At 44.3% G+C, this 18262-nt stretch overlaps 1 protein-coding gene and 1 long non-coding RNA gene across 3 annotated transcripts in view; both read left to right on the top strand.

Annotated features, from left to right (window-relative positions):
- The window catches only part of LOC118372627 (uncharacterized), a 38956-nt gene extending 22737 nt beyond the window's left edge, over window positions 1–16219 (top strand). The window contains exons 3-11 of the mRNA XM_052514002.1: window positions 1292–1406; window positions 5679–5802; window positions 6254–6392; window positions 9059–9228; window positions 11480–11607; window positions 12388–12545; window positions 15597–15696; window positions 15755–15948; window positions 16142–16219. Of these exons, the coding sequence (XP_052369962.1) occupies window positions 1292–1406; window positions 5679–5802; window positions 6254–6392; window positions 9059–9228; window positions 11480–11607; window positions 12388–12545; window positions 15597–15696; window positions 15755–15948; window positions 16142–16219 (1206 nt within the window). The remainder of the gene's footprint in view (window positions 1–1291; window positions 1407–5678; window positions 5803–6253; window positions 6393–9058; window positions 9229–11479; window positions 11608–12387; window positions 12546–15596; window positions 15697–15754; window positions 15949–16141) is intronic.
- Window positions 7970–8902, top strand: LOC127927540 (uncharacterized). Of its 2 annotated transcripts, none has more exons than XR_008127981.1 (3): window positions 7970–8065; window positions 8368–8687; window positions 8845–8902. It is a non-coding gene; the product is annotated as an uncharacterized LOC127927540 (long non-coding RNA). The 2 variants fall into 2 exon arrangements; XR_008127980.1 differs by having other exon boundaries at window positions 8805–8902.
- Window positions 16220–18262: the final 2043 nt, after the last annotated feature.

Here is an 18262-nt window from a genome sequence, read left to right as displayed (position 1 = left end):
TACCACTGGTACTGACAGACCTCATCAGAGCCCTCCTCCTACCACTGCTACTGACAGACCTCATCAGAACCCTCCTCCTATCAGTACTACTGACAGACCTCATTGGAGCCGCACTCCTACTGACAGACCTCATCAGAACCCTCCTCCGACCACTGCTACTGACAGACCTCATCAAGGCCCTCCTCCTACCACTGGTACTGACAGACCTCATCAGAGCCCTCCTCCTACCACTGGTACTGACAGACCTCATCAGAGCCCTCCTCCTACCACTGCTACTGACAGACCTCATCAGCATCAGAGCCCTCCTTCTACCACTGCTACTGACAGACCTCATCAGAGCCCTCCTTCTACCACTGCTACTGACAGACCTCATCAGAGCCCTCTTCCTCCCACTGCTACTGACAGACCTCATCAGAGCCCTCCTCCTACCACTGCTAATGACAGACCTCACCAGAACCCTCCTCCTACCACTGCTACTGACAGACCTCATCAGAGACCTCCTCCTACCACTGCTACTGACAGACCTCATCAGAGCCCTCCTCCTACCACTGCTACTGACAGACCTCATCAGAGACCTCCTCCTACCACTGCTACTGACAGACCTCATCAGAGCCCTCCTCCTACCACTGGAACTGACAGACCTCATCAGAACCCTCCTCCTACCACTGCTACTGACAGACCTCATTGGAGCCGCACTCCTACCACTGCTAATGACAGACCTCATCAGAGACCTCCTCCTACCACTGCTACTGACAGACCTCATCAGAGCCCTCCTCCTACCACTGGAACTGACAGACCTCATCAGAGCCCTCCTCCTTCCACTGCTACAGACAGACCTCATCATCGTCAGAGCCCTCCTCCTACTACTGCTAATGACAGACCTCATCAGAGCCCTCCTCCTACCACTGCTACTGACAGACCTCATCAGAGCCCTCCTCCTACCACTGCTACTGACAGACCTCATCAGAGCTCTCATCCTACCACTGCTACTGACAGATCTCATAAGAGCCCTCATCCTACCACTGGTACTGACAGACCTCATCAGCATCTGAGCCCTCCTCCTACCACTGCTACTGACAGACCTCATCAGAGCCCTCCTCCTACCACTGCTACTGACAGACCTCATCAGAGCCCTCCTCCTACCACTGCTACTGACAGACCTCATCAGAGGCCTCCTCCTACCACTGCTACTGACAGACCTCATCAGCATCAGAGCCCTCCTCCTACCACTGCTACTGACAGACCTCATCAGAGCCCTCCTCCTACCACTGCTACTGACAGACCTCATCAGCATCAGAACCGCGTGGCCTCACTGCTGTCCAAGCGGAGACAGAAGAGACATGTTGGGAGACGTGCATGGGGAAACATGGCATTCTCCAAAATGGTGCTGAAGTGGAGGCTGATAGGTGAGAGTTACTATGAGACTGATAGGTGAGGGTTACTATGAGACTGATAGGTGAGGGTTACTATGAGACTGATAGGTGAGGGTTACTATGAGGCTGATAGGTGAGGGTTACTATGAGACTGATAGGTGAGGGTTACTATGAGACTGATAGGTGAGGGTTACTATGAGACTGATAGGTGAGGGTTACTATGAGACTGATAGGTGAGGGTTACTATGAGGCTGATAGGTGAGGGTTACTATGAGGCTGATAGGTGAGGGTTACTATGAGGCTGATAGGTGAGGGTTACTATGAGACTGATAGGTGAGGGTTACTATGAGACTGATAGGTGAGGGTTACTATGAGACTGATAGGTGAGGGTTACTATGAGACTGATAGGTGAGGGTTACTATGAGACTGATAGGTGAGGGTTACTATGAGACTGATAGGTGAGGGTTACTATGAGACTGATAGGTGAGGGTTACTATGAGACTGATAGGTGAGGGTTACTATGAGACTGATAGGTGAGGGTTACTATGAGGCTGATAGGTGAGGGTTACTATGAGGCTGATAGGTGAGGGAGGCTGATAGGTGAGGGTTACTATGAGACTGATAGGTGAGGGTTACTATGAGACTGATAGGTGAGATAGGTTACTATGAGGCTGATAGGTGAGGGTTACTATGAGACTGATAGGTGAGGGTTACTATGAGGCTGATAGGTGAGGGTTACTATGAGGCTGATAGGTGAGGGTTACTATGAGGCTGATAGGTGAGGGTTACTATGAGGCTGATAGGTGAGGGTTACTATGAGACTGATAGGTGAGGGTTACTATGAGGCTGATAGGTGAGGGTTACTATGAGGCTGATAGGTGAGGGTTACTATGAGACTGATAGGTGAGGGTTACTATGAGGCTGATAGGTGAGGGTTACTATGAGACTGATAGGTGAGAGTTACTATGAGGCTGATAGGTGAGGTTACTATGAGACTGATAGGTGAGGGTACTATGAGACTGATAGGTGAGGTTACTATGAGGCTGATAGGTGAGGGTTACTATGAGACTGATAGGTGAGGGTTACTATGAGGCTGATAGGTGAGGGTTACTATGAGACTGATAGGTGAGGGTTACTATGAGGCTGATAGGTGAGGGTTACTGAGACTGAGGTGAGGGTTACTATGAGGTGAGGGTTACTATGAGGCTGATAGGTGAGAGTATGAGGCTGATAGGTGAGGGTTACTATGAGACTGATAGGTGAGGGTTACTATGAGACTGATAGGTGAGGCTGAGACTGATAGGTGAGGGTTACTATGAGACTGATAGGTGAGGGTTACTATGAGACTGATAGGTGAGGGTTACTATGAGGCTGATAGGTGAGGGTTACTATGAGGCTGATAGGTGAGGGTTACTATGAGACTGATAGGTGAGAGTTACTATGAGGCTGATAGGTGAGGGTTACTATGAGACTGATAGGTGAGGGTTACTATGAGACTGATAGGTGAGAGTTACTATGAGGCTGATAGGTGAGGGTTACTGTGAGGCTGATAGGTGAGGGTTACTGTGAGGCTGATAGGTGAGGGTTACTATGAGACTGATAGGTGAGGGTTACTATGAGACTGATAGGTGAGGGTTACTATGAGGCTGATAGGTGAGGGTTACTATGAGACTGATAGGTGAGGGTTACTATGAGGGTTACTATGAGACTGATAGGTGAGGGTTACTATGAGGCTGATAGGTGAGGGTTACTATGAGGCTGATAGGTGAGGTTACTATGAGGCTGATAGGTGAGGGTTATGAGACTGATAGGTGAGGCTGACTGATAGGTGAGGGTTACTATGAGACTGATAGGTGAGGGTTACTATGAGACTGATAGGTGAGGGTTACTATGAGACTGATAGGTGAGGGTTACTATGAGGCTGATAGGTGAGGGTTACTATGAGACTGATAGGTGAGGGTTACTATGAGACTGATAGGTGAGGGTTACTATGAGGCTGATAGGTGAGGGTTACTATGAGGCTGATAGGTGAGGGTTACTATGAGACTGATAGGTGAGGGTTACTATGAGGCTGATAGGTGAGGGTTACTATGAGGCTGATAGGTGAGGGTTACTATGAGGCTGATAGGTGAGGGTTACTATGAGGCTGATAGGTGAGGGTTACTATGAGGCTGATAGGTGAGGGTTACTATGAGGCTGATAGGTGAGGGTTACTATGAGACTGATAGGTGAGGGTTACTATGAGACTGATAGGTGAGGGTTACTATGAGGCTGATAGGTGAGGGTTACTATGAGGGTTACTATGAGACTGATAGGTGAGGGTTACTATGAGGCTGATAGGTGAGGGTTACTATGAGGCTGATAGGTGAGGGTTACTATGAGGCTGATAGGTGAGGGTTACTATGAGACTGATAGGTGAGGGTTACTATGAGGCTGATAGGTGAGGGTTACTATGAGGCTGATAGGTGAGGGTTACTATGAGACTGATAGGTGAGGGTTACTATGAGGCTGATAGGTGAGGGTTACTATGAGACTGATAGGTGAGGGTTACTATGAGACTGATAGGTGAGGGTTACTATGAGGCTGATAGGTGAGGGTTACTATGAGGCTGATAGGTGAGGGTTACTATGAGGCTGATAGGTGAGGGTTACTATGAGGCTGATAGGTGAGGGTTACTATGAGGCTGATAGGTGAGGGTTACTATGAGACTGATAGGTGAGGGTTACTATGAGACTGATAGGTGAGGGTTACTATGAGGCTGATAGGTGAGGGTTACTATGAGGCTGATAGGTGAGGTTACTATGAGACTGATTACTTACTGGGAGGCTGATAGGTGAGGGTTACTATGAGACTGATAGGTGAGGGTTACTATGAGACTGATAGGTGAGGGTTACTATGAGGCTGATAGGTGAGGGTTACTATGAGACTGATAGGTGAGGGTTACTATGAGGCTGATAGGTGAGGGTTACTATGAGGCTGATAGGTGAGGGTTACTATGAGACTGATAGGTGAGGGTTACTATGAGACTGATAGGTGAGGGTTACTGTGAGGCTGATAGGTGAGGGTTACTATGAGACTGATAGGTGAGGGTTACTATGAGGCTGATAGGTGAGGGTTACTATGAGACTGATAGGTGAGGGTTACTATGAGGCTGATAGGTGAGGGTTACTTACTAGGGTTACTATGGGGCTGACTGATAGGTGAGGTAGCCTAGGGTTACTATGAGGCTGATAGGTGAGGGTTACTATGAGACTGATAGGTGAGGTTACTATGAGGCTGATAGGTGAGGGTTACTATGAGACTGATAGGTGAGGGTTACTATGAGGCTGATAGGTGAGGGTTACTATGAGGCTGATAGGTGAGGGTTACTATGAGGCTGATAGGTGAGGGTTACTATGAGTAGGTGAGGGTTACTATGAGGCTGAGGGATATAGGTGAGGGTTACTATGAGGCTGATAGGTGAGGGTTACTATGAGGCTGATAGGTGAGGGTTACTATGAGACTGATAGGTGAGGGTTACTATGAGACTGATAGGTGAGGGTTACTAGTGAGACTGATAGGTGAGGGTTACTATGAGGCTGATAGGTGAGGGTTACTATGAGGTGATAGGTGAGGGTTACTATGAGACTGATAGGTGAGGGTTACTATGAGGCTGATAGGTGAGGGTTACTATGAGACTGATAGGTGAGGGTTACTATGAGGCTGATAGGTGAGGGTTACTATGAGGCTGATAGGTGAGGGTTACTATGAGACTGATAGGTGAGGGTTACTATGAGGCTGATAGGTGAGGGTTACTATGAGGCTGATAGGTGAGGGTTACTATGAATGATTTTAGGTGGCAGGGTTACTATGAGGCTGATAGGTGAGGGTTACTAGTGGACTTATTTGTGATGGCCTGCCTTACTATGGCTGATAGGTGAGGGTTACTATGAGGCTGATAGGTGAGGTGGTTACTATGAGGCTGATAGGTGAGGGTTAGCCTAGTGGTTAAATGATAGGTGAGGGTTACTATGAGGCTGATAGGTGAGGGTTACTATGAGGCTGATAGGTGAGGGTTAAATATGAGGGCTGATAGGGTGGAGATCAGGTAGCCTACTGGTTAAATGAGGGCTAGGTGAGAGTTACTATGAGGCTGATAGGTGAGGGTTACTATCAATTTAGAAATGTTGAAGTAACACTAAGTCAACCATTCATGAATTGCCTATTTAACTCAATGTTCAAAGCCACTGATCAGGTGAGCCTATAGGGTTACTATCAGGGCTGATAGGTGAGGGTTACTGTGTGGTGGCCTTTGTTCATTTCTAGGAGAGGGCTACAGCAGTCAGCTGACCATACAGGACCAGAGACACATCATCAGCCTGGCCTTCAGGATGTGGAGCGAAATATCTCCCCTGGAGTTTATAGAGGACACATCCTCTCCCTGGCGGATGTAGACATCAAACTGGGTTTTGGAACAGGTGGGTCTCATCATTAGCCTGGGCACCAGTCCGTTTCTGCTAACATACCGGTCCTTACCAGTCCCTGTAATGCAATGACACAAAGTACAAGGACTGGAATGTTCCATCAAAACAGACTGGTACCCAGTCTCGTCTCACATGCCTTGGTTTAGACAATATTACCTGTGTTTTTGGGATGAATTGGATGTTATGAACAAATTGCATCAACTCTAGCCTGGTCCCAGACCTACCTACCTGCTGTCTACCTACCTATATGCTGTCTTGTTGCCAGCTGGTAGGACAGCACAAGCAGATCACGGACCAGGCTTTCAATGCTATATCTTCCCTGAAAATGGGTCTTTTAATTTAATTTTATATCTTTACATTTTGTAGAGGCAATGACGATATATAGTGTGTCCTTTTCGTTGTGTTTCAACCATGCAGGAGACACTTGGGATGCAACCAGAAGTTTGATGGTACTGGACGAGAGTTTGCTCACGCCTGGTTCCTGGGAGACATTCACTTCGATGACGATGAACATTTTACTGCACCAAACACTGGCAGTGGGATCAGCCTGCTCAAAGTGAGTGTGGGACAGGATGTTTTGATTCAAACATGATGGTTATCTGTAATATCCAATGGACTTGTGATTTGTGATGTACCTGCCTGCCTTCCCTGCGTTCATATATAAGACAAACTACATTCATGTAAATATTAGAAAACCTCAGGGCTGGCTGAGTGAGCACTATCAGGTAGGAGACAGGTAGCCTAGTGGTTAAATGCCATGGCTGAGTTAGAAATATCAGGTAGGAGACAGGTAGCCTAGTGGTTAAATGTCAGGGCTGAGTGAGCACTATCAGGTAGGAGACAGGTAGCCTAGTGGTTAAATGTCAGGGCTGAGTGAGCACTATCAGGTAGCCTAGTGGTTAAATATCAGGGCTGAGTGAGCACTATCAGGTAGGAGACAGGTAGCCTAGTGGTTAAATGTCAGGGCTGAGTGAGCACTATCAGGTAGCCTAGTGGTTAAATATCAGGGCTGAGTGAGCACTATCAGGTAGCCTAGTGGTTAAATATCAGGGCTGAGTGAGCACTATCAGGTAGCCTAGTGGTTAAATATCAGGGCTGAGTGAGCACTATCAGGTAGCCTAGTGGTTAAATGTCAGGGCTGAGTGAGAACTATCAGGTAGCCTAGTGGTTAAATATCAGGGCTGAGTGAGCACTATCAGGTAGCCTAGTGGTTAAATATCAGGGCTGAGTGAGCTGGTCTGTTTCTATACCAGGTAGGAGACAGGTAGCCTAGTGGTTAAATATCAGGGCTGAGTGAGCACTATCAGGTAGCCTAGTGGTTAAATATCAGGGCTGAGTGAGCACTATCAGGTAGCCTAGTGGTTAAATGTCAGGGCTGTTTCCCTCCTAGTGAGAACTATCAGGTAGGAGACAGGTAGCCTAGTGGTTGAATGTCTGGGCTGAGTGAGAACCATCAGGTAGCCTAGTGGTTGGGCCAGTAACTGAAAAGTTAATAGTTTGAGTCCCCAAGTCGACGAGGTGAAAAATCTGTTCCCTTAAGCCAGGTACTGTACCCTAATTGCACCTGTAATTTAGTCAAATGTAATTACCCCTGAATACTAGCGTTGGTTTCCCACCCGTCAGGTGGCAGTGCATGAGATAGGCCACGTCCTGGGCCTGCCTCACATCTACAGGACTGGTTCCATTATGCAACCCAGTTACCTGCCCCAGGAATCAGGCTTCTGAGATCAACTGGATGGACAGGAAGTCCATACAGCACATATCAGTGGTTAAATGTCCTATGGTAGGACTACCTACCTATCTACACCTGTCTACCTACCTACACCTGTCTACCTACCTACCTACCTGTACCTTCACCTACTGGTCTGTTTCCTACCTACTGAGTGCCACCTACACCTGGTCTGTTTCCTACCTACCTACCTGGTCTGTTTCCTACTACCTGTACCTTCAACAGTCTGGTCTGTTTCCCTCTAGGGGGCTGTAAGGTTCAACAGTCTGGTCTGTTTCCCTCTAGGGGGCTGTAAGGTTCAACAGTCTGGTCTGTTTCCCTCCCCAGGGGGCTGTAAGGTTCAACAGTCTGGTCTGTTTCCCTCTAGGGGGCTGTAACACCTTCAACAGTCTGGTCTGTTTCCCTCTAGGGGGCTGTAAGGTTCAACAGTCTGGTCTGTTTCCCTCTAGGGGGCTGTAAGGTTCAACAGTCTGGTCTGTTTCCCTCTAGGGGGCTGTAAGGTTCAACAGTCTGGTCTGTTTCCCTCCAGGGGGCTGTAAGGTTCAACAGTCTGGTCTGTTTCCCTCCAGGGGGCTGTAAGGTTCAACAGTCTGGTCTGTTTCCCTCTAGGGGGTTGTAAGGTTCAACAGTCTGGTCTGTTTCCCTCTAGGGGCTGTAAGGTTCAACAGTCTGGTCTGTTTCCCTCTAGGGGGCTGTAAGGTTCAACAGTCTGGTCTGTTGTAAGGTTCCAGTCTGGTCTGTTTCCTCCTAGGGGGCTGTAAGGTTCAACAGTCTGGTCTGTTTCCCTCTAGGGTGCTGTAAGGTTCAACAGTCTGGTCTGTTTCCCTCTAGGGGGCTGTAAGGTTCAACAGTCTGGTCTGTTTCCCTCTAGGGGGCTGTAAGGTTCAACAGTCTGGTCTGTTTCCCTCTAGGGGGCTGTAAGGTTCAACAGTCTGGTCTGTTTCCCTCTAGGGTGCTGTAAGGTTCAACAGTCTGGTCTGTTTCCCTCTAGGGGGCTGTAAGGTTCAACAGTCTGGTCTGTTTCCCTCTAGGGGGCTGTAAGGTTCAACAGTCTGGTCTGTTTCCCTCTAGGGGGCTGTAAGGTTCAACAGTCTGGTCTGTTTCCCTCTAGGGGGCTGTAAGGTTCAACAGTCTGGTCTGTTTCCCTCTAGGGGCTGTAAGGTTCAACAGTCTGGTCTGTTTCCTCTAGGGGGCTGTAAGGTTCAACAGTCTGGTCTGTTTCCTCTAGGGGGCTGTAAGGTTCAACAGTCTGGTCTGTTTCCCTCTAGGGGGCTGTAAGGTTCAACACAGTGTCTGGTCTGTTTCCCTCTAGGGGGCTGTAAGGTTCAACAGTCTGGTCTGTTTCCCTCAACAGTCTGGTCTGTTTCCCTCTAGGGGGCTGTAAGGTTCAACAGTCTGGTCTGTTTCCCTCTAGGGGGCTGTAAGGTTCAACAGTCTGGTCTGTTTCCCTCTAGGGGCTGTAAGGTTCAACAGTCTGGTCTGTTTCCCTCTAGGGGGCTGTAAGGTTCAACAGTCTGGTCTGTTTCCCTCTAGGGGGCTGTAAGGGTCAGTTCAACACAGTGTTTGACTGGATCAGGAAGGAGAGAACCCAGTACGGTGAGGTGGTGATTCGTTTCAACACCTACTTCATGAGGGACGGCTGGTACTGGCTCTATGAGAACAGGTAAAAACAGACAAATAATCACAATCTTAAAGTTGACCTTTCCGTTAGTCAGCACCTCTTCAACGACTTTGGGTGTGTGTCAATGAATTCCTACAGACCAACAACTAAATATGTGTATTTTGAAAACAATGAGATAGACTTCCTAAATCATCATTATAAAAAGTATGGAAAAGAGGTTGAAATATATATATATATATATACAGCACCAGTCAAACATTTTAGAACACCTACTCTTTCAAGGGTTTTTCTTTATTTTTACTATTTTCTACATTGTAGAATAATAGTGAAGACATCAACACTATGAAATAACACATATGGAATCATGTTTCAACTTGAGGTCTGTTATTGTGGAGTGGAAACGTCTAGGAGCAACAATGGCTAAGCCACAAAGTGGTAGGCCACACAAGCTCACAGAACGAGACCAGCGAGTGCTAAAGCACGTAAAAATTGTCTGTCCTCGGTTGCAACACTCACTACCGAGTTCCAAACTGCCTCTGGAAGCAACGTCAGCACAAGAACTGTTCGTCGGGAGCTTCATGAAATGGGTTTCCATGGCCGAGCAGCCGCACACAAGCCTAAGATGCACAATGCCAAGCGCCGGCTGGAGTGGTGTAAAGCTCACCGCCATTGGACTCTGGAGCAGTGGAAACTCGTTCTCTGGATTGATGAATCACGCTTCACCATCTGGCAGTCCGACAGACGAATCTGGGTTTGGCGGATGCCAGAAGAACGCTACATGCCCCATTGCGTAGTGCCTTGGTGGAGGAGGAGAAATGGTCTGGGGCTGTCTTTCATGGTTCGGGCCCCTTAGTTCCAGTCAAGAAAAATCTTAATGCTACAGCATACAATGACATTCTAGATGATTCCGTTCTTCCAATGTTGTGGCAACAGTTTGGGGAAGGCCCAATTCCTGTTTCAGCATGACAATGCCGCCGTGTACAAAGCGAGGTCCATACATAAATGGTTTGTCGACATCGGTGGGGAAGAAGTTGACTGGCCTGCACTGAGCCCTGACCTCAACCCCATCGAACAACTTTGGGTTGAATTGGAAGACCGAATGTGAGCCAGACCAAATCGCCCAATATCAGTGCCCCTGACCTCACTAATGCTCCTTGTGGCTGAATGGAAGTCAGTCCCCGCAGCACTGTTCCAACATCTAGTGGAAAGTCTTCCCAGAAGAGTGGCTGTTATGGCTGTTCCAACATCTAGTGGAAATTCAGAAGAGTGCAGGCTGTTATAGCAGCAATGTTCCAACATCTAGTGGAAAACCTTCCCAGAAGAGTGGAGGCTGTTATAGCAGCAATGTTCCAACATCTAGTGGAAAACCTTCCCAGAAGAGTGGAGGCTGTTATAGCAGCAATGTTCCAACATCTAGTGGAAAACCTTCCCAGAAGAGTGGAGGCTGTTATAGCAGCAATGTTCCAACATCTAGTGGAAAGTCTTCCCAGAAGAGTGGAGGCTGTTATAGCAGCAATGTTCCAGTGGAAAGAGAAGAGTGGAGGCTGTTATAGCAGCAATGTTCCAACATCTAGTGGAAAGCCTTCCCAGAAGAGTGGAGGCTGTTATAGCAGCAATGTTCCAACATCTAGTGGAAAGCCTTCCCAGAAGAGTGGAGGCTGTTATAGCAGCAATGTTCCAACATGTTATAGCAGCAATGTTCCAACATTTAGTGAAAACCTTCCCAGAAGAGTGGAGGCTGTTATAGCAGCAATGTTCCAACATCTAGTGGAAAGCCTTCCCAGAATAGTGGAGGCTGTTATAGCAGCAATGTTCCAACATTTAGTGGAAAGCCTTCCCAGAAGAGTGGAGGCTGTTATAGCAGCAATGTTCCAACATCTAGTGGAAAGCCTTCCCAAAAGAGTGGAGGCTGTTATAGCAGAAGAGTGGAAAGCCTTTCCAGAAGAGTGGAGGCTGTTATAGCAGCAATGTTCCAACATCTAGTGGAAAGCCTTCCCAGAAGAGTGGAGGCTTTTATTGCAGCAATGTTCCAACAACTAGTGGAAAGCCTTCCCAGAAGAGTGGAGCTGCAAAGGGAGGGACCAACTCCATATTAATGCCCATGATTATGTAATGAGATGCAGGTGTCCACATACTTTTGGTCATATAGTGTATGTACAATTACATTAATTATGTTGTATAAACATTCCCCAAAAATATAAACATAAATATCTGGATTTTTCAAAACGCACGTAAATATATATAGTTCTTCATTGCAAAGGTTGAAATCTTTCCTCTCTCTGTATGAGGACAGGACCAACCGGACCCGCTATGGTGACCCGGTGGCTCTTCAGGTGGGCTGGCACGGCATACCCACCGACGGGGTAGACGCATGTGTTCACGTGTGGAACAGGAACACTGATGCTGTCTACTTCTTTAAAGGTAATGGAACTGACTAGAGTCTGTCTGTCTGTCTGTCTGTCAGTCTGTCTGTCTGTCTGTCTGTCTGTCTGTCTGTCTGTCTGTCTGTCTGTCTGTCTGTCTCTGTCTGTCTCGTCTGTCTGTCTGTCTGTCTGTCTGTCTGTCTGTCTGTCTGTCTGGCTGGCTGGCTGGCTGGCTGTCTGTCTGTCTGTCTGTCTGTCTGTCTGTCTGTCTGTCTGTCTGTCTGTCTGCTCTGTCTGGCTGGCTGTCTGTCTGTCTGGCTGTCTGGCTGTCTGTCTGTCTGTCTGTCTGTCTGCCTCTGTCTGTGTCTGTCTGTCTGTCTGTCTGTCTGGCTGGCTCTGTCTGTCTGTCTGTCTGTCTGTCTGTCTGTCTGTCTGTCTGTCTGTCTGTCTGTCTGTCTGGCTGGCTGGCTCTGTCTGGCTGGCTCTGTCTGTCTGTCTGTCTGTCTGCTGTCTGTCTGGCTGTCTGTCTGTCTCTCTCTGTGTCTGGCTGTCTGTCTGGCTGTCTGTCTGTCTGGCTGGCTGTCTGGCTGGCTGGCTGTCTGGCTGTCCTGCCTGCCTGCCTGCCTCTGCCTGTGTCTCTCTCGATCTCTCTGTTAGAGGCTTGAGTCTCTCTTGACGTTCAACTCTGGCTGTAAATCATAGTCCAGACCTTCTATCATAAGGCTGTTTTAATTTACTCTTGTTAGTTTAGTTTTTTCAGCAAAATTATCTCTGTTATGAAAATATCTGTAGAAGTTGAATAAATATATTTTTCTGAATATCTCCTTGTGTACACTAGGCACCCAGTACTGGAGGTATGATGATGACAATGACCAGGTGTTTACAGTGGACCCTGAGGGACACCTCTCTAGACTCATCTCTGAGGGGTTCCCAGGGGTGCCCAGTCCTATAGACACAGCCTTCTATGACAGGAGGGACTACTCTACTTCTTCAAGGGCACCTATGGCACTTATTTGTAATTAACATGTCATTAACATATTGTTGATTTGACTATGTCATTAACATGTCATTAACATATTGTTGATTAGTCCATATGTCATTAACATATTGTTGATTTGACATATGGGCGATTTGACATATGGGTAGCCTCTGTTGCAAGTTCTCACCGAGCTGACAAGGTACAAATCTGTCTTCTGCCCCTGAACAGGCAGTTAACCCACTGTTCCCAGGCCGTCATTGAAAATAAGAATTTGTTCTCTTGCCTCGTTAAATAAAGGTAAAATTTACTAAATCTATTGTGGAGACATATGTCATTAACATATTCTTGTCTTAACTCTTGCCTAGTGATTTCTAAATGTCATTAACATATGTCATTAACATATTGTTGATTAGCCGTATGTCATTAACATATTGTTGATTAGCCGTATGTCATTAACATGTCATTAACATATTGTGTTAGCTCTGTCATTAACATATTGTTGATTAAATACATTAACATATTGTTGATTAGCCATATGTCATTAACATATTGTTGATTTGACACATGTCATTAACATATTGTTGATTAGCCATATGTCATTAACATATTGTTGATTAGCCATATGTCATTAACATGTCATTAACATATTGTTGATTAGCCATATGTCATTAACATGTCATGTCATTAACATATTGTTGATTAACTATTGTTGTTAGCCATATGTCATTAACATGTCATTAACATATTGTTGATTAGCCATATGTCATTAACATATTGTTGATTAGCCATGTCATTAACATGTCATTAACATATTGTTGATTAGCCATCATTAACATGTGGTTGATTAGCCATATGTCATTAACATGTCATTAACATATTGTTGATTAGCCATATGTCATTAACATGTCATTAACATATTGTTGATTAGCCATATGTCATTAACATATTGGATTAGCCATATGTCATTAACATATTGTTGATTAGCCGTATGTCATTAACATATTGTTGATTAGCCATATGTCATTAACATAGGCTTGATTAGCCGTTGTCACGTCATTAACATATTGTTGATTAGCTGTCATTAACATATTGTTGATTAGCCATATGTCATTAGTTGACCTATGTCATTAACATATTGCTGATTAGCCATTATTAACATATGTCATTAACATATTGTTGATTAGCCATATGTCATTAACATATTGTTGATTAAATGTCATTAACATATTGTTGATTAATATGTCATTAACATATTGTTGATTAGCATTAATATTGTTGATTAGCCATATGTCATTAACATATTGTTGATTAGCCATATGTCATTAACATATTGTTGATTAGCCATATGTCATTAACATATTGTTGATTAGCCATATGTCATTAACATATTGTTGATTAGCCATATGTCATTAACATATTGTTGATTAGCCATATGTCATTAACATATTGTTGATTAGCCATATGTCATTAACATATTAACATATTGTTGATTAGTGTCATTAACATATTGTTGATTAGCCATTAACATGTCATTAACATATTGTTGATTAGCCATATGTCATTAACATATTGTTGATTAGCCACATTAACATATTGTTGATTAGCCATATTAACATATCATTAACATATTGTTGATTAGCCATGTCATTAACATATTGTTGATTAGCATTAACATGTCATTAACATATTGTTGATTAGCCATATGTCATTAACATGTCATTAACATATTGTTGATTTGCAAATGTCATTAACATGTCATTAACATATTGTTGATTAGCCATATGTCATTAACATGTCATTAACATATTGTTGATTTGACACATGTCATTAACATATTGTTGATTAGCATTAACATGTCATTAACATATTGTTGATTTGACATATGTCATTAACATGTCATTAACATATTGTTGATTAGCCATTTAACATGTCATTAACATTGATTAGCCATATGTCATGTCATTAACATATTGTTGATTTGACATTAACATGTGGTTGATTAGCATGTCATTAACATATTGTTGATTACAATGTCATTAACATGTCATTAACATATTGTTGATTAGACATATGTCATTAACATGTCATTATTACATATTATTGTTGATTAGCCATATGTCATTAACATATTGTTGATTTTACACATGTCATTAACATATTGTTGATTAGCCATATGTCATTAACATATTGTTGATTTGATTAACATACTGTTTGATTAGTTGATTTGACATGTGTCATTAACATGTCATTAACATATTGTTGATTAGACATATGTCATTAACATATTGTTGATTTGTCATTAACATATTGTTGATTAAATTAACATATTGTTGATTTGACATATTGTCATTAAAATGTCATTAACATGTCATTAACATATTGTTGATTTGACATATGTCATTAACATGTCATTAACATATTGTTGATTTGAGCCATGTCATTAACATATTGTTGATTTGACATATGTCATTAACATATTGTTGATTTGACATATGTCATTTGAAAATACATTAACATGTCATTAACATATTGTTAATTTGACACATGTCATTAACATATTGTTGATTAGACATGTGTCATTAACATGTCATTAACATATTGTTGATTAGCCATGTCATTAACATGTCATTAACATATTGTTGTTAATCTCCTTCATTCTTCCTGTTTGTTTTTATTTTATCTGTTTGATTTTGTTATTTAAATGTAAAGTGTTTAGAGATTTTAAAAGCACTTTAAATAAATAAACGATACATTTGAAATGTTCCTCAGCAGAAAACCACCATGAAAACGGTTCAGCAAAGGGCTACATTATTCCCCTCGGAGTTTAAACATTCCTCCTTTAATATTTCCCAATTATATCCAAGTGGAAAAAGGAGGAAGAAAATGGCTGAATCAGTTGTTAAATATTGTTTTCCGCAGAAAATCCCCATCGGAGTTGTTTTTGTTTTGATAAACTGAACATTTAGCATCTTGTTGTTTAGTCCATTTATCACCGGCCTCGTTTACATCTTTCAACGGTTGTTCATTTCCTCCTCCTGTCATCTAAACACGTAACGGTGTTCCAACAGGTGTATGTGTTTGACGTGACAGCCAACCGCGTGTCCCCAGGCTTCCCCAGGAAGATCACCGCTGTGTTCCCAGCAGTAGTGTCTGGGGATCACCCGGACGGTAGCATAGACGCCGCCTACTTCTCCTACACGCACAACGCTGTGTCTTCCTGTTCAAGGATACGCAGTTCTGGAGGGTGGTGGGGGAGCAGAGACCGCTGGAGGAAACCGGCGCTGCCACGCAACGGCCCGCTGCCACGCAAGTGGCCTGCTGCCACGCAACGGCCCGCTGCCACGCAACGGCCTGCTGCCACACAGGAAGGTGGAGGAACAGTGGTTTGACATTTGTAACGTTCACCCCTCGACCCTGAAAGTGGCCCGTCGATGAGAGGGGGCTATGAGGATTCTGTGTAACGTTCATCCCTCGGCCCTGGAAAGTGGCCCATCACTGAGAGGGGGGCTATGAGGATTCTGTGTAACGTTCTCCCTCGGCCCTGAAAGTGGCCTGTCGATGAGAGGGGGGCTATGAGGATTCTGTGTAACGTTCTCCCCCTCGGCCCTGAAAGTGGCCCGTCGATGAGAGGGGGGCTATGAGGATTCTGTGTAACGTTCATCCCTCGGCCCTGAAAGTGGCCCGTCGATGAGAGGGGGGGCTATGAGGATTCTGTGTAACGTTCACCCCTCGGCCCTGAAAGTGGCCCGTCGATGAGAGGGGGCTATGAGGATTCGGTGTAACGTTCACCCCTCGGCCCTGAAAGTGGCCTGTCGATGAGAGGGGGGCTATGAGGATACTGTGGGATTAGGGGAGCCTGGACCCAGATCGGATGGCACTCGTACCAACTCTAAACATGACACTGAGTGAGGAGCACAGACTGGCCCCGTAGCCATGACAACAGAGTTCCTAAAGCTGGTTTCACAGTAAACTGACTTATATCCATTACATTATAAGGATGTATTAGTCTACAACACATTTCATTCATTATGATAACCATTGTTAACTATTATCAACCTTGTACATGTCCACAATATATATTTAGTTGTTTCAAAAACGTTATTTTAATAGTTTAATGGCCACGATTACAGACACCTGTGACCTTTGACACTATATAAACGAGTCATCCCGCAGTGTTTATACCCTGATGAAGACGGCTTGGCTGTCGAAACGTTGGACATTTGCATCTGAGCTCCTAGAGTGGTGAGGCTCTCCTTTATTTTCATATTGTAATAGTTTACACAATATATCGTTGAAGACAATAATGCCTTTTTTTTGGGGCATGTTCTTATTTTTTCTATGTTGTAAAAGTTTTATTTATAAAAATCAGTTGTATTATATGGACTGAATTGAATTGACAAAAACAACTCTGAAAACACAGTTTTAATTAGACTGAGATCAGATACATGTTCCTATTAAAGATGTGTAACAACAAACACATTGTCTTGGATGTGATTGGCTTCATTTATCAACACCACAGAACACATTCTGGAATGATTGATTGGTGAAATCTCCATGGTAACAGAAAATTTTTTTTTTTTTTTCTTTTCTGGTAAAATAATCAATAGGATGGCATGATTTTGTAAGATTTTATAAAGTTAAAATTGTCATTTGAATAACACTGTTTCATTTTTTAGTGCCATTAAACTCTGTCCCTATTCAAAATGTTTTTTAGCGAGTATTCCTGCAAAATACAAAAGTGAGGGTCAGTCCTATATTCAATTTATCGCAAGTTTTATGGAATTACTTTTGTGCCTTTTAATATCAAGCAAACCTTTGAATTCGAGAACAAAATTGTCAGTATTGCAAACAAAAAAAAATAACGATATTGAAGCTAAACATGAACTCACACTCCGTTGTCAGGTGTCCAGTAGAGGTCGGTGTTTGAAAGCAACTTGTAATCGAAGAAAGCACCGAAAAGCACTGAGAAATCAGTGGAATCTCGTATTTAACGATACACAGGTTGAAAAACCACGTGATCGAACGAAGATTACCTTGAAACGAGGCATCATCGGTACGTTGTGTCGGTTCAGTAGTGGTTTGAAAACCGCATCGGAGCTCCTCAGGTCGGCCCATTCAGTATTTGAACGGTTTGGATGGTCTTACATTTACATTTAAGTCATTTAGCAGACGCTCTTATCCAGGGCGACTTACAAATTGGTGCATACACCTTATGACATCCAGTGGAACAGCCACTTGCATCTAAATCTTTTTTTTGGGGGGGGAGAAGGATTACCTACCCTTACTTACCCTATCCTAGGTATTCCTTGAAGAGGTGGGGTTTCAGGTGTCTCCGGAAGGTGGTGATTGACTCCGCTGTCCTGGCGTCGTGAGGGAGTTTGTTCCACCATTGGGGGCCAGAGAAGCGAACAGTTTTGACTGGGCTGAGCGGGAACTGTACTTCCTCAGTGGTAGGGAGGCGAGCAGGCCAGAGGTGGATGAACGCAGTGCCCTTGCATCCCAATGCTGTGCCGTTGTTAATTCATTTACAATACAGATGCACCGAGCGATAACTGGGAAAGAGGTAAGTTCCCTGAGAGAACTAGAAGGACGGAGATGAAAAAATTAATAACAAACTAAAATACTAAAATAAATCATTTTTTATCTCTCCCTCCTCCCTTCTCATTATACAAAAATGCCATTCAGCTTGAGCAAGTATATTATTAAAGAATGCAATGTGCAGGGATATAAAATA

Source organism: Oncorhynchus keta, unplaced genomic scaffold (assembly GCF_023373465.1).
Source record: "Oncorhynchus keta strain PuntledgeMale-10-30-2019 unplaced genomic scaffold, Oket_V2 Un_scaffold_14_pilon_pilon, whole genome shotgun sequence".
Taxonomy (NCBI): Eukaryota; Metazoa; Chordata; class Actinopteri; order Salmoniformes; family Salmonidae; genus Oncorhynchus; species Oncorhynchus keta.
Note: the sequence above shows the minus strand (reverse complement) of the source record. Positions and strands in the feature narration are given on the sequence as shown.